The sequence below is a fragment of the Gavia stellata genome, chromosome Z (genome assembly GCF_030936135.1).
Source record: "Gavia stellata isolate bGavSte3 chromosome Z, bGavSte3.hap2, whole genome shotgun sequence".
In the NCBI taxonomy this organism is placed as follows: domain Eukaryota; kingdom Metazoa; phylum Chordata; class Aves; order Gaviiformes; family Gaviidae; genus Gavia; species Gavia stellata.
The window spans coordinates 24572141-24596802 of record NC_082637.1 but is presented as its reverse complement, the minus strand read 5'-3'; the positions used below and the strand labels follow the sequence as shown (position 1 = coordinate 24596802).

General features: G+C 36.3%; 1 protein-coding gene across 2 annotated transcripts in view; it reads right to left on the bottom strand.

Moving 5' to 3' along the window:
- Positions 1 to 468: 468 nt before the first annotated feature.
- The window catches only part of NLN (neurolysin), a 38259-nt gene continuing 14065 nt past the window's right edge, over positions 469 to 24662 (bottom strand). For both annotated transcript variants that reach the window (XM_059833508.1, XM_059833507.1), the window contains exons 3-13: positions 22679 to 22827; positions 18588 to 18695; positions 17091 to 17193; positions 16187 to 16347; positions 14643 to 14778; positions 12093 to 12459; positions 10517 to 10718; positions 6394 to 6580; positions 5074 to 5202; positions 4381 to 4517; positions 469 to 972 (exon numbers count right to left, since the gene is read on the bottom strand). In XM_059833508.1, the coding sequence (XP_059689491.1) occupies positions 838 to 972; positions 4381 to 4517; positions 5074 to 5202; positions 6394 to 6580; positions 10517 to 10718; positions 12093 to 12459; positions 14643 to 14778; positions 16187 to 16347; positions 17091 to 17193; positions 18588 to 18695; positions 22679 to 22827 (1814 nt within the window). In that variant the 3' untranslated portion in view covers positions 469 to 837. The remainder of the gene's footprint in view (positions 973 to 4380; positions 4518 to 5073; positions 5203 to 6393; positions 6581 to 10516; positions 10719 to 12092; positions 12460 to 14642; positions 14779 to 16186; positions 16348 to 17090; positions 17194 to 18587; positions 18696 to 22678; positions 22828 to 24662) is intronic.

Genomic DNA, 24662 nt, shown 5'->3' with positions numbered 1-24662 from the left:
TCTCACAAAATACTTCACAAACCAACTGAAACCATTATAATTGCTCAAGTGTAACTTTTCAGTGCAGGTGTTGATATAATTTGGAAAACAAAGACCTGATTTGTGATCATCAACCAAAAAGAAAAATTGGTGGAAGAACTGCCAAGGTCATAGATTTTGGCTGGTTTTCCTCAATGAAGGGAAGAAAATGGTAGCTCAAATGGTAGGGTTTTTTTCTTTTTAGCTATACTGTATGAGTTTATAAATGATACAAGAATTTAACATGCATAAGAATGAAATCTTAAAGTATCACACAAGTATCTCTGCTGTAAAGAGGTCTGGGGCAGGTTCTCAGTCTTGAAATTTGTCAGGAAGCTAAACTGAAGACAAACCATGATGAAATCAAGCACAATTCCTCTCCATCAAAGACACTGGTGAGCCATCAATACAATAGAAGAATACAGAATAAGAATGAATCTGTTTGTTTTATTGCTAGTAGTATCCTTTTTTTCCCCTCCAGTTATAAAATTCGTTCACAAGACATAGTTTAAGTGCATCTATTACAAGGGAAACATGGCATCAACTCTCCATACTTATTAGTATTCTTTCATAACAATTTAAAAAAGTTACTATCCAAATTCCTCAGCTTCTGCACATCTCATATTTTTTTCCTCTGATGTGTTGAATTTTGTAGTCCTATGCAATTTTGTAAAAAAATCACATTTTTATTTATACTATTAAAAAAAAAAATCAAAAAGTGACCCAATTTCCCTAGAGTGATACATAGTTAAGATGTGAAATATACTGACATTTCCAGCTCATTTCATACTTATGTGCCATTACAAAGCAACCATAATTTTACTGAACACATAATCCTCTGCTCAGTAGGAAAGCTCTCTGGCTTGGTTTACGCTCCAAGAAATTTTGTAGCATATCCATGCCATCCAAAGATCCTCCAGGTTTCAAAATGAGGTTTCTGTATTTCATCCCAGCCTGATAAAAGGTAAAGCAGAATGTTAGTATTATCTTGTTGCAAACTGCCTCTTTTCTGTATTTGTTGCATATTTTCAAATCTACTAATGATTAAACACCTTCCCTCCTTCCAGATTTTCTTAATACCAAATCAGGAGACACCGCAAGTAAAATCTAGATCTGCTGGAAGAACTCAAGACAGTAGAAATTTAACTTATTCTTGAAGAAATAATTTTTCTTGGGGTTTTACACTGTTTTGGAAGCTACAATCACAACTTGTCTGGAAGACATTCCATAAAGCATAACACACACACAATCTCCACACGATCTTCAGTGATGGATTATTCCCATGACTGACTGGCAGGAAAAGGGAACCTAACATCCATTCTCTCTTAATTGATGATTTCTCTTTCTTTAATCTCTGGAGAACAGAGATGATAGTTCAGAGATAGATATAGTATTGAGGAATGACATGGCACATACATACATACTATATGCAGATTAGTATATATAATATATACAAACACATCTAAGTCCCCTATTAAAGTATCTTAAAGAAATGGAGACTTAACTCACATATTATTTTCAGGAATAAACACTTACTTCAGAAGGAATGGATTCCTTTAAAAATAATGAACCAGCTTCTGAGACAACAGTAAGTAATGAGGACTTTTAACAAGAGGTCATATTTTAAGGAGAATTTGGGGATTCTGAGACATGACTATGAATAAGAAAATATTATTTTGCATGCAGATGTCCCAGATGCTTCTGATATTGAAGAAAACAACATTCTTCCTTTTAGTCACTGTATATACACATATATACTTCCCTCACATGTCAAAGCTACAAGATTACAGGACCACAATGCTTCCTGATAGCTATACTACAAAAACAAGCATACGTCTTTTTAACTGACGGACTTCCACGACTTAATTGCATTATCAATCACATTGCCTAAATTACAGCTGAAAAAAACTAAAATGCAAAAACCAAAATATTCACTTAAGCCTTGCTTATACGACACTATTTGTGTTAGTTTCCTGAACGTCATCAGCAAATGAAGATATTGTTCCTTGTAGTTTAAAAGTGTTATTGGAGTAGACTTGAGTCTTTGCTGTTGTCTCTCCAGAGCTAGCACATTGCTCAGTTCTAGGGAGACCAGAGGTTATTTCAGATAATGTGGAAGAATTGAGGAGTGTGACAATTAAGTTAAAGTTAAGTGTTTGCTGAAGAATTTTATAGATACAGTCTCTGAAACTAGTTTCTATAACTGGTGCTCAAAACAGGAAGAGAGGTTTTATTCTAACAGGAAGAGGTAAGCCAAATTTCTAAAAGCCCTAGTCATAATACCATAGCCGTTTTCCTTTCCTGCTGTTCTGAAGACTAGTCTAAATCTAGATATAATTAAATATAAGTAACTACAAAAATCATACTGGTATCTAGTATTTGTTTATAAAAGATTGTTTGTCCCATCCTGTGGAACTCTATTACACTTACATGGATGCAAATGCAAATAAGGATAACAAGTCAAAAGAGAACCAGTTTGAGAAGATAGCATTGATCTGAAGAGGGAGGGAAAACCTCCACAGAGTTACCCCTGAAGTTACATCAGCATTCAAGCAAAGCGTGTGTGTGCACACATATGCTAGAAAGCGAGTGACACAAACACAAATAATATTTTTCTTCCTCACTTCTTAGCCTGGAGAGCAGGTTTCACATTAGAAGAGGCACTAGTTGCCTTTTAGCTGAACCATAGCAAATATTCACTCCTAGCATAGTTTATTCTCAAAGCCTCCCATACACAGACAAGGAAAACAAAAATTGCCACAAAAAAAAAAAATCAGAATAAAAAAGGCACCTATATCCCTCAGGAGAAGTAAACGTCACAGAGCAATTCTGGCAAACTATAGCTTAGGGTTTTGACTATACAATCACTCAGAAAAGAGTTTTGAGAGTAGGGAGCAAAGCTAACAGAAAAAAGGTCTGTCATGACACTGGGGGGCTGTGCACGTGTCAGAACAGAGAACTGACACAAAGTCCCACAAGTCTGGCACCAGCACCCTTATCCATCTCTCCCAACTGCTAACAGTTTAAAAAACCCAACAAGACTGACCCTTCCGCAAATGCCATTTTTAAGATCCATATGAACAGCATATTATTAAAAAGTTATTTCATTCTCTCATTTAACTTGTCATTTATTCTCTCCTGCTCTTATTTACGAGTGACAATATTCTCACTGAATAAGCACGTATGCTTATTCTTACATGTACCTGTCATGAATCCCTAGCACATCAAAATCAATCTTGACTTCCAAACCTTTTGTCACCTCTCCTTTCAAACTATTCAGTTTGCTGCTTTTCTTCATAAAACCCTTTTTGGATTTTACTGGTTTAACCACTGCCTCAGTTTTCCAGCCCCTACCCTGAGACGGGTAGGGGTAGGAGATCCCTTTGGACTCCTCTCTTTGTCAAGGTCAAAGTCTAATCTTGTTTACTTTCTCCATCCTCCAGAGGGAGGGACAGTTCTAGAAGTTCTGTTTGCTGGGATGAAGAAAGGGAAGAATGAAGGCAAATTACAGGAGAGGAGCAGGAAACTCAAGTACTTTCTACTCTCTCCTTTACTTCTCTCTTGTATACATTTACTGAAAGGAAGAACTAGTGCTGGCTGCTGAATCCAGAAGACAGATAAGAGGATCAGGAAAACCAAAAGGTCTCTCCCATGATAGAATTGCAGCATCTCAACTCGCAGGTGTAATACTATAATATCTGAAAAATAAAAAAGGTTGCCAGAATTGGCAGGACTACTAGCCACATCACTAACTATCTTTCTGCTGGAGGCAGAAGAGGCTGGAGAATTACACAAGGGAAAAAAAGCCCTGTACATCTAGACTCTGTCAGTGATTTGAACCTCAAAAGCCACTTGTGAGAAAAACTAGAGGAAAAAATTTGTCAGTTATGCTGTGCTCTGAAAGAGAAAGCTCAAAATAAATTCAGTTTTCTAAATAATAACTACATAAAAGTACCACACACTTGAGGTATTGTTAATGGAAATAGAGCACCATTATCATACAGCTTTCACAGCAGAAGAATATGCATCCACTCTTGCAATGGAGGAATATGCTTTTTCATAAAAAGAAAATTAAAGATGAAGGCGTTAGTCAATGCGACACAATGCCTGAAAAGTGTCATAATATAATATTAAATACATGACTATGTAAGAACTGTATTAAAATCCAAGTGCTCTTGGAAATTTTAAGATGATTTTCTAAAGTAATTAAGTTATTTATACAATTTTTTTTTGGTTGATCTGAACTTGACAGGTAAAGAAGAAGTACTTGAGATGTTACACCTATGGATCATGATTGCAAGAAATGTGGTTTCAGAGACAAAGTGCAACAAAAGTCTTTAGTAAAAAGTATTCATCACCTACCTTTGGATTCATTATTCCTTCTTGCTTAAAGCAGCTATAAAAAATGTCCATGGAAAACACTTCACTCCACAGATATCCATAGTACTGACCATCATAACCACCAGCCAGATGTCCAAAAGTAGCTGGCATGTTTGTTCCTTGAAAAGTAGATTAACATTAATTTATTTAAACCAAATGCAGTTATTTCTTTGATGTATACAGTACTTCAACTTTAAGAATAAATTAGGAATGAATTTTTATTTTTTTATTTTACTTTGGAACTTTGATGGTTGGACTTTATGATCTTACAGGTCTTTTCCAACCTTAGTGATTCTGTGAACTTGTAACATAAAGGGTCTGAGTATGCCTCAAAGTATTGGCCATATTCTGTTGACTACAAAGGAAACTCAATTCCCCATTTTAGGCTAGCTGCACATCCAACACGGATGTCACAGAACATCTAAAGTAGTATTCACATCACGTCACTCTAAAATATAACCTGCAAAAGATTAAGTTTTATATTCACCCTAATGTTCCTTCACAAGAGATCATTAAAGTCACCTCAAGTTTCAAAGTAATTATTTCAGCTTCATAAAGTAGATTATTTTACAGACAACAACTGAGGTTTTTCTGTATGCCAAGCATTATTGCGAAAGAAAGGCATGTTTAATCAAACCATTTGGACATCTGTATAAAAGGTTCATACTGACATACCTGGGGTGGCAGGAATTCCTAGAATCTCCATACAGTATTTAGCATATTCGTCTGCTGGGTCAACAGATGGCTTGGTATGCAGTGCCTGGTCAACTTTGCTCAAAACAATCTGACGGAGAGTTAAAAGGCCTAATTGGGTAAGAACATTTAATTAACTAGCATCAAAGTAGCTGGAGTTTCTTTAGCACCTTTCAGTCACATGCATCCTGACTTACTTTTCCTCACAGATCAAAATCAAAATAAAGCAGATATTTTAAAAGCAAATTTCAGTATTTAAAGTTTGTTTTCAGCTGTCTTCACTTCCAGTATACCATTTCATTCAGGGCTTGCACAGATAGTAGTTAAGTATATCAACCCTAAGACACTTCAAAAGAACAGCAAGAACTGCCGCTGCAGCTGCTGTAGGCTTTTTTGAAGAAGCTACAAGACATGAACCTTTATTCAGACAAAATGCTTATGTAGCTACGGTGCCTGTACAAGCCAGAAAGACAAAGACTTCTTGTTCAGGATAGGGAAGCAGTATGAAATAAACAGCAGTGTCTTAATGAAAAATCGTACCATAAATGGGTAAGACTATGATATTGGGGGGGTCCTGATTACAGGGACAGAGGGGTGACAGTGACAGAATAACAATGAGATGATAGGTAATGACATGAGATTACAATCTTGGTTTAGAGATACATGTAAGGTGGTACAAGACGTGGAAGGAGAAGAGAATTGGGACCTTAGTTTGGGAACGCAGTATATCTGCTGGGAAAGTAGAGAACATGGACTTAAGGTCCTGGATTGAGAAGTTAAGAGGCTGTTCGAGCAATGCAGGGCTGCACCGCTTCTGTCTGGGATGTGCTATGTATGCTCAGTAAATTTGCAAACACCTTTCATGTCTGTCAAATGTTATGTGCAAATACATGTAGAAAATCTGATACCAGATTCATGCACAGTGCCTGCCCTGGGCTACCAGGGCAAAAAAAATAGAACAAACCAAACAATAGAAAACCCACAACCTTCCCCCCTGCCCCTGATTTTAAATGAGTAAAGTTGGTAGGTAAAAAAGTCACATGGAGAGGAATGCAAAGGTATTTTAGTCCTGTGGGTGGTCTGGAAAATCAGAGCTGCTACTGTTCCTGCAAACAGTGGCATCTGTCATCATAGACTTTATTAATGGCAGTACCCATGCAAATAAACCCAGAAAGACAGTGATAAGTGTACACACAGAAGAAATGTAATGGGCTTGTTATGTTTGTCTTTAATGTTTCCCACCAATTTTTAAAATTATATATTTTTATACGTATACTGTGGAGAGAGAGGGCAGAGAGATACCTGTATTAGCCAGTCTAGAGGCAGAAAGTTTCTCAAGGATAGTGTCTCCAACATGGCTCTCATCTTTATAATGTCTTGACATTTGCTGTAGTGGTTCTTTTTCCCACACCCAGTTCTCAAACATTTGTGAAGGTACCTCTACAAAGTCTGTTTCCACATTAGTTCCACTAAACCTAGCAAAATCAGTCTAAAAGGAAAAGCCATTGTATTAAATGAAAATAGAAGCCAGGATTTCTAGCAGAATATAAACTTTCACATGCCAGAATTTCAGTGTTAATCACAGTAAAAGGAGTCATTTGAACAGGTCAATAATAATAATTTAAAAATTAATTTTAAAGAAAGGAGGGCAAAATTTCAAACATAAGACTATTACCAAGCAACAAAATAGATTACTCAGTCCTTATTTACTGCATTTTCTACTGGAGTGAAACAGTACCTCAGTTTTCTTAATATTATTGATTTTTACCTTTTAGGTTATGACAGCAATACAAATGTTTCCATGGTGTCTTATGACAATGATATAATTTGTAAATGGTTATAAAATTTTGTTATATTACCCCAAAGTAAAATAATAAACTCCATTTATACACTTATGAAGTAGTTTACTGTATTACAGTCTACCGCACCAATTCAAAGATTTTATTTGAACAACTTATGCTATTAAGCTTTGTCCTAACTATATTCATTCATATGGCATATGGTTAACATATAGCACAATTTTTTGAGCCAGTAACACATGGCCTGAAATAAATGAACCCTAGCAACTTTATCCATGAAAGGTCTCCAAATCTGACATTCAATCACTGATAGAAGAATCTTCTTTCTGAAAGCCAAGCATATTAGAGCTTTTTATTTTTTACTTTATTATTGTCAATCACTTCATGTTTAAAAAGCCCTCCCAGATACTAATTTTGAATAAAAGTTTTGTACAGTTAAAGATCTTCATTAAAATATATTCCAAATGGAAAATATTTCTAAAAAGAAACAGTCACTTTTGAAAGACAGTTGTTCAAATGCAGACAGAAATTATTTGCTCTCACGCCACACTTGTCCTGTAATAAGTGTACCTTCTCTTGCCAACGCATTTTCACTGTTCTTCTGTTCTCAGCAACATTCTAACAAAACATTTCAAGTGCTAAAAGAAAAAGAGAAGTCTCTGTTTCCAAAATGCCCTAAGAGCTGTAGATATTCTTAGGTTCCATCCTCCATCAGGGAATAGATGACCACAGCAGTACTGGCTTTTGAACTTACTTTCTTGCAGGGTTACCAAAAGAAAGCATGTATAATATAGGACATAACATTGAACTGACGTCTGTGTCACATGCGTAGATCTTCCCCTCATGTCTTCAGAGGAACAGCAGAAAAGGAGAAAAACATTTGCCCTCATTGACACTTGTGGGTTACTTAAATCCATAGCTGTAACAGGCTGGCCCTTCCTACTGTACTTGCTGAATAGCAGCTATGAAGAAAAGTGAGGAAGCATCAGCTGAGAAGAAAAGGTAATAGAAGTGGCTAGAGCAAAAGGCAAGAGGAGTGCAAGAGTTTGTTGGCCTCCAGATATCCTCATTTACCCATACATGAGTGCAACATGCTAACAAAAAATACTAAGACATTTGGTTCAAGGTACTTCAATAGCTCTCTTCCCTAACAGCATAAACAGATTCCCCCCCTGCCCTGATATCTCACTTTCCAGCAGACCCCCAGTACCTTAACAAGGGGTATCAGGCTCCAAAAGCTGACCTTTACCAGCAGCTCACAGATTCCCACCCGGTCCAATCCCTGCATACCTTTTAAACGTCAAGTTTTAATATACTTAGACAAATCATCATATGAAACAAGATAGTGCTTTGCACACACAAATCCCAAAGGGCAGGATGTTCTTATGTGGGACTAGCAAGTTATTTGCAGGTGTGCAAGTAACAATTTACATAGAAAAAAACAGCAGTAAGCATGGTAGCTATGCACACAGAAACCATCTCAGCAGTGCGAGAGACAACTGGAAAGCAGGCCTCGCAGAATCATTACGATTGGAAAAGACCTGTAAAATCAAGTCCAACCATCAACCCAACACCACCATGCCCACTAAACCATGTCCCACAATGCCTCGTCCACATGTTCCTTGAACACCTCCAGTGAGGGTGACTCCACCACCTCCCTGCGCAGCTTATTCCAGTGTCTCACCACGCTCCCAGTAAAGGAATTTTTCCTAATATCCAGTCTAAACCTTCCCTGGCGCAACTTGAGGCCATTTCCTCTTGTCCTGTCGCTACTCACTTGGGAGAAGAGACCAACACCCACCTCTCTGCAACCCCCTTTCAGGTAGTTGTAGAGAGCGATGAGGTCTCCCCTCAGCCTCCTCTTCTGCAGACTGAACAACCCCAGTTCCCTCAGCCGCTCCTCATAAGACTTGTGCTCCAGACCCCTCACCAGCTTCATTGCCCTTCTCTGGACACGCTCCAGCACCTCAATGTCTCTCTTGTAGTGAGGGGCCCAAAACTGAACACAGGATTCGAGGTGCAGCCTCACCAGTGCCAAGTACAGGGGCGCAATCACTTCCCTAGTCCTGCTGGCCACACTATTTCTGGTATAAGCCAGGATGCCGTTGGCCTTCTTGGCCACCTGGGCACACTGCTGGCTCATATTCAGCCGGCTGTCGACCAACACCCCCAGGTCCTTTTCTGCCAGGCAGCTTTCCAGCCACTCATCCCCAAGCCTGTAGTGTTGCATGGGGTTGTTGTCTAGAACTTGGTGCTTGGCTTTGTTGAACCTCATCCAATTGGCCTGGGCCCATCGATCCAGCCTGTCGAGATCCCTCTGCAGAGCCTTCCGACCCTCAAGCAGATCAACACACCTGCCCAACTTGGTGTCGTGTGCAAACCTGTGCGCAATTCCACAGCAAGTGAACTATAGATGCATTGGAATTGTTGGCTTGGGCTGCCCAGAAGTGACTCTGCAGCACCTGGGCACATCCTCATTGGTTATCAAAATGTTTCGGTCAATTTTGTACGAATGCTGAATATGCCACATGTATAAACACCTTCTAGGTAGTTTAAAAGAAAGAACAGGTTTTATTTCTCAATTTTTGAGCTCAGAAACACCAGTCTTAGGGTGGACATGATCAAATAATCATTGTATTTTACCGTCAACATGATGCAAAAATATCTAAGCAAGTCTAGCTACTTGTTCTGAAGTTTGCTTGAACGTCATTTGTTTAATTCTGGATTTAATATATGGATTTCTATCACTTTGTTTCTTTATTCTGCAGTCCTAGTCTCTAGGATTAAAGCCAAGAATTTAAATCTAATGTGTGTCATATTTCTGATTTTATTATTTGGTACTTGTTTATAAAGAAGATGAAAGCAGTGCTACACAAAGTCTGGATTTGTATATAATGATGCAAATTTTTTGTGAATGAATGTTGAGACTTGTCTGTCTATGAAACATAAAATTTTAATTAGGCCAACAATAAATTTATCACCTGGCAGAATCAATTTTACATACAAGTAGAAATAAAACCAGCAATTTTACAACTTTATTGACAGCTTGATGCAAAATCTGCAGACTAGCTTCAGTTCTTTCTGGTCACTGTGAGAACCCTGACTGTCAGATAGGAGAGCAGAAAAGACAATAGCTCATGCAAGACCTGTTTTATGCTTTTGATGTCAAGAGTGATAGCTCTCAGGAGTATTAAATGCAAAAATGCTGGAGGTAATCTGGTTTCACAAATAATTTGCATTCCTAGGTACAGCAACCTTTTTTTACTTCTAATCTCTGGCATGCTACTAGAAGTAATACAACGTCCTCTGACAGCTGTAACAGAAGCCATCAGTGAGCACCTTCTTTACCTTACACATGGATCTATTCACTCGTCAAGTTACCTACATGGTGCAAATGCAAGAGTATATGTTCCTATGAAAATGTTTTTCATAAGAAGGTGTATTAATTGCTGTAGTTTTATTTAAAAATTAAAAACCCCAAACCCTCTACCTGCCACTTTGAAAAATAACCAAGAAACTGTATATGTACTTTACTAAAATTAGAAAACATCAAAATAGACTTATACCTTGCTTTGAGACAGTGGTGAAAGAATTAAGTCTTACACTGGAATTGAAACATCACTAACCTGTGCACATATCTGATGCATTACATGACCAAATTCATGGAAGTAAGTCTTTACTTCATCATGTCGCAGCAATGATGGGCAATCTGATGCTGGTTCTGTGAAGTTGGTTACCAGAGCAGCTACAGACATCATTCTGCTGCCATCAGAGAGAAGACAGCCGGGCTGGAGACCAAAGCACGCTGCATGCCCATACTTTCCCTCTCTGTGTAAGAAAATATATCAGACACTATCTTCAAACCACAAGCCTGCTCACCAGAATGGCAAAGCCTATTCAAGAACAGGGACAATCAGTCCATGTCTCTTTAAAGCTTTACACAAAGAAATTACATCTTTTCATGACTTCTAAGACTCACTAAGTTTAAGATCCTGTTAAGAGCACACGGGAAAAAAAAAACCCAGTACTTAAATTGCATCAGTTTAAGATTCACAACAGCATTAACAAGAATCTGATTTTTACTCAAATACTGAAAGTATATATACACTTTAGATGTCAATTCTATTTTAAACTGCTACTGCAACAGGAAGGACTAAGGTCTGTCCTCTGAAGCAGCATTTTTTCTTTCATTACAGGAGACAAAAGAATACAGTTTACTGCATTTTCAGTGTGATCCAAAAGTTTAAAGAAAAATTATTTTGAAATTTTTTGCCCTAAACATGAGTAGTTAACTGGATAGTTAAGTCAGAAGAGTCTTGCTAACAAATAGCTTCAGCAATTCACATCATATGCAGAAAGGGAGGAACAGGCAAACAGGTGAAGGAGATAAATTGTTCTTTTTAAGATAGGCACATGTTATCTACTATTGTATTGATTAAGATAATTTTCCTAAACCAGAGAAGCCTTAAATCAATTTATATTAAAAAGGGGTATCAGCCAATTTATAAATTGCTATAGAATAATTAAAGAAAAACCCCAAACAACAGTGAGAAACAGTCAAAAAAGACTAGCTAAGAATAAATCCTGTCAAATCGGTCTAGTCTCCTAATCTCTGACAGAACACAGATGATGCTGTAAATAGCTACCAAGAGAGCTGGAGAGCTACAGAGATCAACCTGGAAGTACATTTCAAGGTGTGCTCAACAGAAATCTATTCTTGGCCCTGATCTATTTGATATTTCCTTTTAGCAATCTGAATGGTACAAAACACACATATAAGTGTAAAGAGGAACTGGGAGAGTCTAGGAACACTTCGCAAATAGGAATATAATTGGTCTGAACAGGCTGGAGTAACAGTTCAACATAAATGAAAAGTAAAACACAGTATTACAGTTAGGAAGGAGAAAAGTTCATAGAGGCAAAAAATTACGGACAACTGACTAGACAGCAATACTAGAGAAAATTAACAAAGTAGTAATGCTTCATAAAGTGAATATAAGCAAGAAACACAGTAGTACTGCAAAAAAAGAAAAAGTGTAAACAATCTGAAAACAGTCCAGAGGACAACTTAATGAACACAGTAATAGTCTTGTCAGTGGCACAAATATTTACTTCCAAATGCATTTAATTTCAACCACACCAGCAACCCATTAAGACCAATTCCATTTTAAACACATAAGTAAAACATTAAGTCATAATTACCTGGGGTAAAGGTCCAAATAGAACTGCCCTAACATTTCTCCTGTTGAATTATCCTTTACTGTATAAAGAGTAACGCTATCGTGCCAAACATGAGCACTTTCTACTCGCTCAAATACAAGTCCCAGCAGCTTCTGGTAAATATTCAGTAAGCCTTCTGTAACAGCCTCAATTGGGAAGTATTCCTTGAGCTTTTCTTGATCTATGGAGTACTTCAGCTCTTCTGTTTTGTTCATATAATAATGAAGATCCCATGCATTGATTCTTCCATCATAATCAAAGTTTCTTTCTTTACACTCCATTTTCTTCAAATATAGAATGAATTCTCTTTCTTCGTCAACCAATGGCTTTAACTTCTTACTCAAATCATCTGAAACAAAGGTTGCCTTGGAGTCAACTTCTGTGTTCCTTACTATAATGTGTATTCCTATAAAATGCACTCATAACTTTAAGCACATGCCCCAAGAGTGGATGCTAGAGTTTTCCATTTGTTGACTAACAGCAAGCAAACTAATAAGTTTTAATTGCAGGCATGCTATAAATAATACAGCAGTTCACATATGCCTAGCAGTACTGTGAAGGATTTTGGTATTTCAGAGACATCTGAAATGGAAAGTAACACTAGACACTTTTGCTTGAAGCCTTTGATTTTACCTCATGTAATCTCAGTTCTCTTGATGCGTTTCTGCAGAAACAGCTGAAGATTACAACTACCATTAGTTACTGGAATTGCAACACAAAATTCAAACACTACTTTTTCTTCCAAGACTTTTCGAAACTGACTATAACCTCCTTCTAGCTAAAGTCCTATAAAAGAACAAGAGACTACAGAGTTCTTGCCTATACGATGGCTAGCTTCTAGACTACCAAAGCTACTGGATATTAATCTCTATGATCCCAATTTTTTCCAATATAACTTTTCTTGGACAAGAAAGGGTCATACACTAGGAATCCAATATATTGAATATAAAATAGTTAAGCTTACTGAAACTCCCATAAAGTACATACTGTACTTATTCTCTTGTATTTCCGGACTACCAGACACTTTTTCCTTCCTTAAGGATTCAGGTTAATGTTCACTATTGGTATCTAGAGTGTAACATTCAGGAATTGCCACTCCTGTTTCTAGGTAGGCTGTAAGGCACTGTATGCATTTATATGACTGAAATACTGTTTGCAGCACTTATTGTGCTAAATTCAGAATAGGACAGAATGCTTTTCTTCCTAGCCATAAGATCAGCTTATGAACATTGATTTTAAACATGAATACATATGAACAAAGCAGAGGAAATCATACTGTCATGGTTGTCACTGAGGATATATCAAAAGAGCTAAATTAAAGCTGACAATTAATTTGATGAACATTCTCCCTCTATGAAAATTACCATAAAACATGATATTTACGAATAAAAAAGTATATGATCTCACACTGTAATAAGTTAGAGTCACAGCAATAACTGTTAAATTATGAGGTGTGTCAGCTTCAAAACAATGAAGAAACACAGTATTATATAAGCCCATTTAGAATTACAAAATCTAATGGATAGAAGAGTCCAAACTACTTTAAGTACACATAAAACATCAGGTAATTCTAACACTTAATTATAAAATAAAATTAAGCTGTAAGTTCATTGACAAGTAGATGGATAACTGGTATTGCTAAATATGGAGCTGAGCTCACACCATAACAGGAGAAATGCGACAGAATGACAGGTGAAGAGGCTCATTTGAACCTCTTTATTGATGTATAAACACAAAACACCACCAAACAGACTTTATTGCTGTACTAAATTATCTTGGGGGGGTTATTTAGGATTATATATTGATATATTGTATAAGTGGTGTTAGGACACATTAATAAAGGAACACATACTATTCTGTGGAACTACATAATTGCAGAAAGTAGATGTTAGCTCTATGCACAAGAATGGGCCCACTGAGGTCAACAGGTTGACTATAAATTCGTAAAACTGCTCAGTTTAAAATTTTCAGGATACGTCTGTTTTCAGATCAAATTGCATTTGAGGGCTTTTGAATTCCAGATGTAATCTATCATTCCAGATTAAATTTTTTAATTCAGCTCACGGAAGTTACATCATCACATACAGTAATCTTTCGTTACACTTAATGTGTTGTATCAGATGCTAAGGCTACAGACACACAAAAAATTGCAGCTAACCTAAGGGAATGAAAAGCTGCAGCTGTGACACAGCCTCTTGAACTGATAAAATTGCTTAGGCTGCACATGTTATTCAGGTTCTAAATTAGGATAACTGCATTTTGGGGCAGAGAAGGACATAACCGCTTACCTATACTGGCTGTCACAAAACAGTTATTTTCAGATTTTTGTCTTGTACTTCCCTGTTTTGGAGCAATTGCATTTGTACAGCTATGGTCTAAAAAAAATTATGCCAGAACAGAGACAACAGAGAGTTCCTTTTCTATCTAAACATGATGGACACTGTGACCCAATTACATATTTAAATTCATGTTGGCTGAGGAGTTATGTTGCCACACCAAATATAAAGGCATTGTTTATAAATAAAAACAAACCTAAGAAGGCTGTTACATTATCTGTGCTCTTCGCAGTGTTTACTTCCAGGACAAAGTTGGCATGTGTATTATAACCAAGAAGCTCTGCTACTTTTGCCCTTAGTGGAAGCAATTGCTGAAGAATTTTTGTGTTCTCCTAAAAAAGAAAGGAGGCAAGTTTGTAAAGTGAAACCAGAAAACACATATTATTAAAACAATTATCTAAAGAAACAATTATCTAAATAATATCTGCAATCATAAGAAACAGCAAACATTTAAAATGAAACTCTAAGATGTAAACACAGAATAATGTAAGTTCAGCCAGATTCTTGTAATTTTTTTGTCACAGCATTTGATTGACTAGAAAACTAGCTACCTGCAATCTGAGTCATTACTCTCCCTATTATAATTTATCTGTTTTAATTATTCAAAAGATACATAATTTCCTTTTAGGATAATAACAAATCTTTGACTGTTCCTTTATCAATCATTTAAATGTGAAAGATAGCAGGGAAATGGGTGACAGCAGGCTTAATTACTTGTTAGTGTGAAGACAGACTGCAAAAGCTATGGTGCCAACATTCAAAGCTTGTTTGCTAGTTTCCCTCTTTTGCCACCCTGACAATAGCAGTCAGAGAAAAAGATCTGAAACACAAAAAACCCAGGCCCTGACCTAAATGTGGTAGAGGATCCTTGAGAAGCTGAAAATGTAACTGTATTAACCTTCAGTTCTGGAAAAGTGAGGTTTCTCAGGGAAAAACCTTTTTTCCGAGCACTGGGTTCGAAGACTGTCCCACAATTGTAGCAGCAAATCCCTTTAAGTGTGCTGACTTGCAGTGTTCAGTTCTTGGTGCCATTTTATCTTATCTTGTACTCTTCACGTTTCCCAGCACTTCAAGTACAAAAGCTCAACTCTGCCATTTTTCTCTAATGAATGGTTGGTACAACTGCCTGAATGACACTTCTATCCTTTCTATCCTTTTCATTATTTTTGTACCTGTCTAGGTGCCTGGTCTCATCAATATCAAACGAATTATTTGTGAAATTATTTCTTCTTTTTATAAGGCATGTTTCCAGCTATTTTTCAGGTAATTAAATGAATCTTTTATAAAAATTAGAATGTTTTTAACATCTAGTTAAAATTTTCATCAATATGTAATGTGTTAATTTCACATTTCATCACCTGTATTTCATAATTAAAATGTGTGCTTAAATAACCCCTCTCATTCTGAAAAATCCCAAAGTACTACAGAAGCTACAATCAGAAATCCTTCTCTGGGAGGAAAGTGCCAGTAAGCAGCTGCAGAACACTGTAGGGAAATTTGGCAAAAGATCAAAATCTTACTTCTATTTACAGCACCACTGAAACTTTAAGATACGTACACACACAGGCGGATCGTCAACTTCTAAGGTCTTTAGACATGAGAATAAACTGGAGCAAGGAACTGTTAAAGATCACACTGATAAGTTTTGATTTCATAGTACTAGACAACATACAGAACTCAAATCTAACATTTGAATGTCTAGCTCCATTTTTCAACTCTGTCATTACCCTTACAACATACCTCTTTGCATCTTGAGTTAAAGGCAGATTCCATTTTTCTCCTGGTTTCCGAAATGCAGCATTTCTTCATGACAGGAAAATAGTGGGGATATTTCAAAGTAATTTTATATTTGTCTTCCACGGTCTTCTCTAAACTCTTAATAAAGTCATCAGGAATGCCTTCTATAGAACACAATTTAATAAACTATGTTTACCAGAACTACCTACTCCCCTTTCTTCTTGTGAGATTGTTGCATTTGTTTTGCTGCAATCTAATTTGACATCAGAAATCTCCATGGAAATATAACTCCTCTTTTTACAACTATTTGCTAAAACTTTTTCAAATCACCACCAAGCAAAATAAAAATTGGTAACACTTGTGAACAAAAGAGAAATATATGTAAGGCTACCAGATAAAAACTGAATATGACATTAAAAAAATCTCTGGTGTTATTAAGGCACATTTTATGCCATGCCCTTCAGATGATGAATCCCCAAATTCTCTGTCACATGAAATCTCTACATCAGTTTAAATGATTGAAGTAGCTAAAATATATTGAGAGACAGAAAAGTTTTTCCAATAATGGATTATTTCCAGCAATGGATATAATGCACATGGGATTGCCTAATGGTGGAGAACTGAGAAAAGAAGCAGAGAAGAGTAAAGTTATGAAAAAAAAAGTAGGACACACGTGCTAACTTGATGCAAGGCAAACACCTCAGGAAGCACAAATCTATGAAGAGATCATAAACACCTGCAAAAGGTAATTCTAAAGTGACTTTGGGGAAGGACTAAAAAGGAAACAGAAAAGATTAGATCAAGTGAAATTCTGACTGTTTTCCAACCATCGTTCACTGGGCAAAAAACGATTACTCCAGTAAAACTGGAAGTTCAAAAAAATGGTACGAGCAAGCATACTACTTACCAAGTTCTTCCTTAGAAAATACAAGAAATGTGCTTTCCTCATTCAGGTTTTTGTTGAAGTCTATACAGAGCTCACTCAATTTTTTCTTCATCATCTTTATTTCCTGTATCGGGTATAAACTGAACTTAGTGGAAAAATGAAAATCAAACTTGGCAATTACTATCTCCCTTATGAATAGTATTTCACTTTTTCCAGCTAGGGTATCTACTAGCCGACAGTGAAAACCAGCATTGAGCAAGTAATACACTTCAGGTAGCGTCATACTTCACTCTCCCTCAGCCTCCCTTTTATCTTTCTTTTGGTCCTGAGCTATATTGTTCCCAAGGAATCCGGGGTTGGGGCTATCGCTCCGACAACTTTTCAAATGTGTTCTCAACGGAGAAGGGACTGAACACAAACATGTTCTCTGAACAGCATTATGTGCTAACATTAAATTATTTTCTTTCATTTGAAAAGCCTAAATTACAATTTTAAGTGTAGAAATAGCCACTAAAATCAATGAGAATTAAGGGAGTAAAAATGCATGCAACCTATTGAAAAACACTCCCTTGGAATTGTACAGATATGACAAAAAGAAGAGAATACCCACAGAAGACAAGACCATTCCAAAATATTTTTTAAAATCCTGATATTCACCCATCTGAAATATTTTCTAATATATCTCATAGTATGTCTCTACCCCTTACTGTCAAGTTCACTTAAACACAGTAGTTACCAGTAGAAGAATACACACCAAATAAAAAACTTGGCAGAGACTATCATTAGTCAAGTTTTTACTTAAATATAGTTCAACTATTGTCTCCTTACAAAGTATTTCAAATTTTCAATTTCTTTAGAGGCATCAGTTGTCCTTAAGCAATGTAAACACACAGGAAACTGTACCCACTAACTGAAGGATGTGGATGAAGAATGATTATTTTCTACAAAGAGTAAAGTTTATTCAAGAGCCATAAATCGAGACTGTTATAAAACATCACTCAGAATTTAAAGAGAATTATGTCAGCATCTCAGATGCTGACAATTTTACTTTATGATTTTCAGAAGTTACAAGTGCTTTTATATGCTTGAGTAAATCCTCCCTTAATGGAGCCAAAATTCTCAGCAATTATACATACTTCTGAAGCTTGGACTCGCAAATAACATTTTTGAAAGGTCTCTTGCCTAGGAATCTATCTAATTTAGGCATTCTGTATAATCAGAATATGTAACAAAACCCTTCCAGATAGGCGGCTTTTACTCCGGAAGGCTAAGAGAGGTGATGCATACCACCTCTATCCACTGAGTACTGTGGGTGTCTAACAGATTAATTTAAAAACCTTAAGGTGATTGAAGTTTGAAGGATGGATCTGGAACTAAGAACAGTTAAGATTAGAGCAGTAATTAAGCAGGTCCAAAAGTACAAAGTTCAAATATATGCTTAGTACAGCTATACAACCATGATTTCATCCCTTCAACAGTTTGTCACCTTTGCTTTATAAACTAATAGTCCGTATTTACATTCTGCAGTTCTTTAGGAAGATGGAGTCCGTTTCTTTTTCCCACTTGAACTGATTTCTCCAGATACCGCTTTGTTTCAGGCTTTATATTTTCAAGATCGCAGGTTTGCTGAAATGACAGTATAGAATAATTGAATTTACAACATGGTGTAAGAAACATACCAAGCATTAGAAGGGTCTGAACACAGCTGTTCTTTAGAACACCACCATAGTAAAAAAACATACATCCCAGATTTTAGTGTGAAGGACTTGCCAAAAACAGTTACCTTATACAATAGTATTCTTATATTGATGTAGCATGGTTTTAAAATAACTTTTTTTACCAAGTATCTCAGCGCATTTACATGCTGTCATAGTGCCAAGCCCTTTTTTGTTTATAGTACAGTGCACTTAAGCTTTCTCTGTAGAGATAGCTTTCTTATGCATACTTGAAGAAAATCAGTGCTATAAGGTAATACTGTACCCTAAAACTTAGAGGGATTAAAAAAACCCCAAAACATTGGATGTGTCACTGAAGGTTATCAGATGGCATAAAAACTGAGCATACAGATCTTCTCTTTCAGAACATATCAATCAGTGACAACAAACGAAACAGTATTTCTATATCTGATTATGCCACTATGAAGATTCTTGAATGGTCATTTCCTAAAGCAACCAACATAAAAAGACAAGATACTGATTGTAACAGAACATGGATCAGTCCTGTGAGGGTCTTCCTTCAAACTAACTACAGCATAACTATTTAATTCAGAAACTTGCCATTTTGTCCTAAATTGAAAATAATGCTGTACACATTCTTATGGTATCTTCCCTCGTCTAAAAGTGAACATTTAAAAAAAGGTATCAACTTATAGTCCTTGTTAAAAAGGACATATTCTATTTAAGTTCATCTTCAAATATGAAGCTGTTGGAATTAGCTCTGACTTGTCGTAACAACCCTCTCGCCAGCTTGCCTACATACAATTTTAGGCAGAAGAAGGGAATTCACAAACACTAATTTTAAGCCCTTAAAGCCAGTGAATATTGGCTCCTTCTAAAGCTAAGAAAGAGGAAGATTCTTTTGGGAAAAAGGTGGAGAAAATTAAGTGTTCTTCATCATTCTCTTGATGGCTATACATGTCTCCATACACTTCAAAAGAAATCAATGTTAAATAGCTTCTAGTATTAATATTAGCCTTCATGAAGTTTATCTGCATCACAGACATACTTAAGGTAAGCATGATACACATGCAAAAAGACCTGTCAGGTCTTAAAGGATAAGCAAGCATATAAACCCTCACAGGCACAGGAACTAAGGGTGCTCCGTGGTTATCTCCGAACTTTGCCCTGGTCAGGATAGTCTATGTCATCCTGTGTTTCTTTGACAAACAATTTCCACAACAGAAGTGCTAATTTCAAATATACCACACACATGAAATTTTGGAACTTTCTGCAAGTTTTAGAATGGTCAAGGTTGATGATTTTATATACCGTTTCATACTTGTTTTGGACAACCATGCTACCTTATTCCATGAAGAAATCTTCAAGCAGAATAAGAAACAAAACCTACTTAGAATATAATGAACAAAAACTGCAGCAGCTGTTTACATCAGGCTGAGTTCCCTGAGGGTGTGTGGGTGAATAAGATTGGCAACATTCTTAAGCATGCCTCTGCTAGCCAACACGTGCAGATGTTAGGAATAATAAAATTCAAAATTATAAGTTTCACTACCAAATTCACCTTTATTCCAAGTTTCAAACCCCAAAATAAAAGTTTTCTAAAGAATAAGATCTGAAGCATATTCAACAACATAAATTTATGCAAGAATTTTTTCCCCTAATGTGTGGGGAAAAGAAAGAATCTAGATTATTTTCAGTTTGGGTTTTTTTTTAATTAAACACAAAAACCTCACACATCCTCCACCATCAACAGTTCTTAAATAAAGCAGAATTTAGAAAGAATGCTACACAGTTGTTAACTTAGAAAAGTTTAATCATCATTAAAGGGAGCAAAAACATTCAGGTTGTCACTGAGATCAAGCAGATTTACTCATCTTTTAGTAAACTGACTGTATTATAAATAACGTGGGAGTAAGAGGGCCCTCATTCTCCTCGCCACATTTTAATTTGGCCCCTATGCAGCATCATGGACCCGAATTCATATATCTAAACTATTAAATCCTCAGTGAGGCCATGAAACACCTGATTTAATCAAAATGTTTTACTGGCTCATTTAAACTGATAAAATTATTTCAGCAAAATATTTCTGTTTGTGGAAGTCCTTTTTTTTTTTTTAATGTGCTCCTGGAACCTGACTAAGAGTTTCTAACAGGAGAAGGCATTAGAAATTTAGCAGATATTAACAAGAACTTTGTGATTTGGAAATAGCAGGATTTGATCAGTCTGGCACTATTGGCAATTTCACACTTGTTCTACAGCAAAAACTGCTACTACTTTCATAGTTATTATGAAGTTGATATATGCTCAGAGGTTGCATCTCTGGGAAACTAACACTAAAACATGTTTGTATGCTGCAGTTAAGCCAAGAAAAATCTCTAAAAAAAAATAAACAGAGATTTAAGCAACAACTGTAACTGTTATAAAAGCCAAGTATTGCTGCAAATGAAAATTAAGTTGGAAAGCACCAAATGAAAAAGATTAAAAAAAAATTATAATAAAGTAATACTAGTGAATTACAGAAATCAGTTTTCACTAACTACTATCAGAAATTCCTGTAAACTAAAAATAGATAGATACACAGATATGGCAGATTAGCCCTAAATGTATCTGTATATACTATACTGGAGGGTGGGAAAAATCACAGCAAATAATAAATACATATCAAACCATTTAATTAATAGCAACAGAGCGGGGGGGGGGGGGAATCAACATAAGGCACGGGGGGCGGGGGGGGGGAATCAACATAAGGCACTATCTGCCAAAACAAAACAGAAGGCCCTCAAAACAGGGCTATTAAATACCTCCACAAACACATAAACAACAACATGCAGCTAGAGGAGAACACTTGAAAACGTCCGTAGAAAACACAGCAATAGAAGACAATGGTATTGGAAGTCACTTTAATAAGGTGCTGCAAATACTATTCTGGTTCCCAATCAATATTGCAAACAGCATAAACAACGACTCCAAGGAACAGGGCTCCTATATACTATCATCATCACAAGAAGGTTAAAAATCGGTGGGGTTGGAAGGGAAGATTCTCATCTGAAGCATGGACAAATGCATATATTTTAGTTTTCACATTAGATAGCTTCCTTGCATTATCTTTAAATTACACTTTTGGAAAATAATTACTAAATGTCACTAGATGCATTTGAACAAAACCAAATGTTCCTCCTGTTTGAGCTACAAAATAAACAGTACAAATTAAGAATACAAGATACATGTAAGTGCTCAATTAGAAGGGAAACTAAGTAGAAACACAAAAGGGATAGAAACTAGTTCAACAGTATCTTTTGGCTTAGTTTTATTTTGAGGCTTAAGCAACATATGAGGAAGAGTATACAATCTAGCTGTCTATAATTAGCGGATCAAAAGAGGTAATTTCAGAGGTCACTCCCAGTTATATGTTCTCATTAACTTTCATAACTTAAAACTCAACTTTAAAATTTAAAATTCTCAACAACTTCAATAAAAAACAATTTTGGACACAAATTCAAAAGCAGTATAAGCCAACCTAAATACATTGCTATATTGCCTCTTTTCTTCCTCCCTCCTTGGTAATGCTGTGGGCAAACCAGTTCAGGGAGCTTAGCCAGCAGAAAATAATAAATTTTATTTTTCCTGACGGGTTTCCTTCTGCTAGTTTAGCTTCCTTGTACCAGCTCATTGGAAGATAAGACAAAAGTCAAAGCTATTGCAATGGAGATAGAAGGATATCCACACCTAGCTTAAGTTTTTGGGGAACCACAGCTTTTTTTGTATAACTGTGTCCCACTGGAAAGATTTGACGGGTACAGACACAGGGGAACCACACACAGTGATGGGGATCTTGAAAAGCGCTGTGGATACTAACTTCTTGAGAGAAAATTTTTTCCCTGCTGGAATTTTATCTACATTTCCACAAGTTATGCAGATGTTATTGTGATTTACCTGCAAATAAATAATCTTCTGAAACACGTCTTCTCTCATGCTCATCTCCACATCAAAATTAGAAAGCTTTTTGTCAGCTTCTGTACTTGCTAAGCGTACTTCTTTGTCAGGTGAGACATGCTGGGGAAAATCCAACATGCTTCTTTCCACTGTTTAAATAAAAGGCAATGAATACTTACACAGAAGGCTAGAAATGCTTTAAGGATAAGGAATTTGCTCCCTTCTGATATTTATAGACGACATAAGAAACAAGTACCCAAAGCAACCTGATACTTCAGGTCAGGCTTGGAGCCTTGATTACAGATAATGTAAAAATGAATAGGTGAAAGGACAAAACCGCACACCATTATAACAAATAAACATTTTACAGAAACTATCTATTACCCAAGCCTAATGATCTCATCTTCTTACTTCTACAAAATCAACTGAAAGATGTATAAATATCATACATGATTTTTGAAAGATGAAGCATTTGTAAGTGAAGATTGACATTGTTTCATAGCTGGCACAGATGCTTCCATGTTAGCATTTAAAGTGAAAAGCTCTGAATCTTATAAACAGGCCCATCTGTCCTGAAATTATTTTTTATGAGAGCCTTGTTATGAGAGCCGAGTCAAATCCCCATCTTCTCTTCTGTCTTTAATGAGAAACAATAAGGCAAACACAGAAGATGCTGTCTATGTATTCTGAACTACTAGAGATCAGAAGCTGAGTAACACTACATTTTTAGAACACACTTTTGAAATTAAGTAAATCCTTGCTTATTAAAGAAATATTGCATTTTATAATGACATTGAATAGAAATGCTAAAATAGAAATGCTAAAATAGAAATGAATTGTTATGACCAGCTGAATTAACTCAATTCAAAACCAATTATAATTTCACTCCCTTCTACCTCCCCAAAAGCACATTTTAGGGTAACAACATTTTAGGATGATTTAAAGCTTTGTAATTTTATGTAATCTGAAGTAGTTTTATCAAACCCTCAGACCTTCAGAAACCTTTGCAATGCAAACATAGGTATATGGTTCTTCTTGAAGTCCAGAGGAAACACCACCACCACCCCCCCATGCCAAGATTTTTCAAAATGATGAAGTGAGTTTTGGCAGCTTCCCAGTGAAATGTAAGGCCTGTTGTCATCTGTGTCTTTTCAGATAATAAGTTCTAGTTACTGGGGTGGGTCTTTCATGTAGCTGTGAAAGGGACAGGCAGGCCTTAAAAATCCAAAATTCTAATGGAAGTATTGCTGTGGTAATACATCCTTATCATATGCCATGAGCTGCTTCACAGGTAATTCATGCTAATTTCACATACAGCTTTGAAAATTAGCATTATAAGCTTAAATATGACCCACTACTGCAATAGCATGTAGAGAAAACAAGTACATCTTGGAAGATGCAAGTCTTGGTGGCTATGCTGAGAAGCTGATGGCCACTGTTTTCTGAATCAAACATAGATTTTCCTTCTAATCTCATTTAAAGCAGAGAGTTTTATACCTTGGTGAAAAGGCTTACAATTATTATACCAAATACATTGGAACAATTAAAACTGAATCTGACTGGAAGCTGTTTGGATGAAGATTACTCAGTCCTTCTGCCAGCATCAATTCCAGTCAATTCACTGGATGTGCCTAAACTGTAATTCTATGTAATGTGAAAGCCAGACTAATATTATAGTACAATCATTTGAGCTGCATGTTGCTCTTTTTTGCTAGGTGAAGATTTTGCTCCAAGCCAAGGTGGTCGTTTTCAGCACTTCTATTGCTACTGCAGATTTTTTTAGAGGATTTAAGAGAACTTGACATTTTACGACACTGACTACTTTTTGAGAGTCATCAGCCACCATCTGATAGGTTTTTCAAAACAAAGCCGCCCAAGATGCATTTTTATTTTTCCCATCTCCTCTGACTGACAATTATTAACAAAATAACTGAATGATCTGTGTTTGACCATTGAACACCATCCATGTATTGTCATGTCTTGA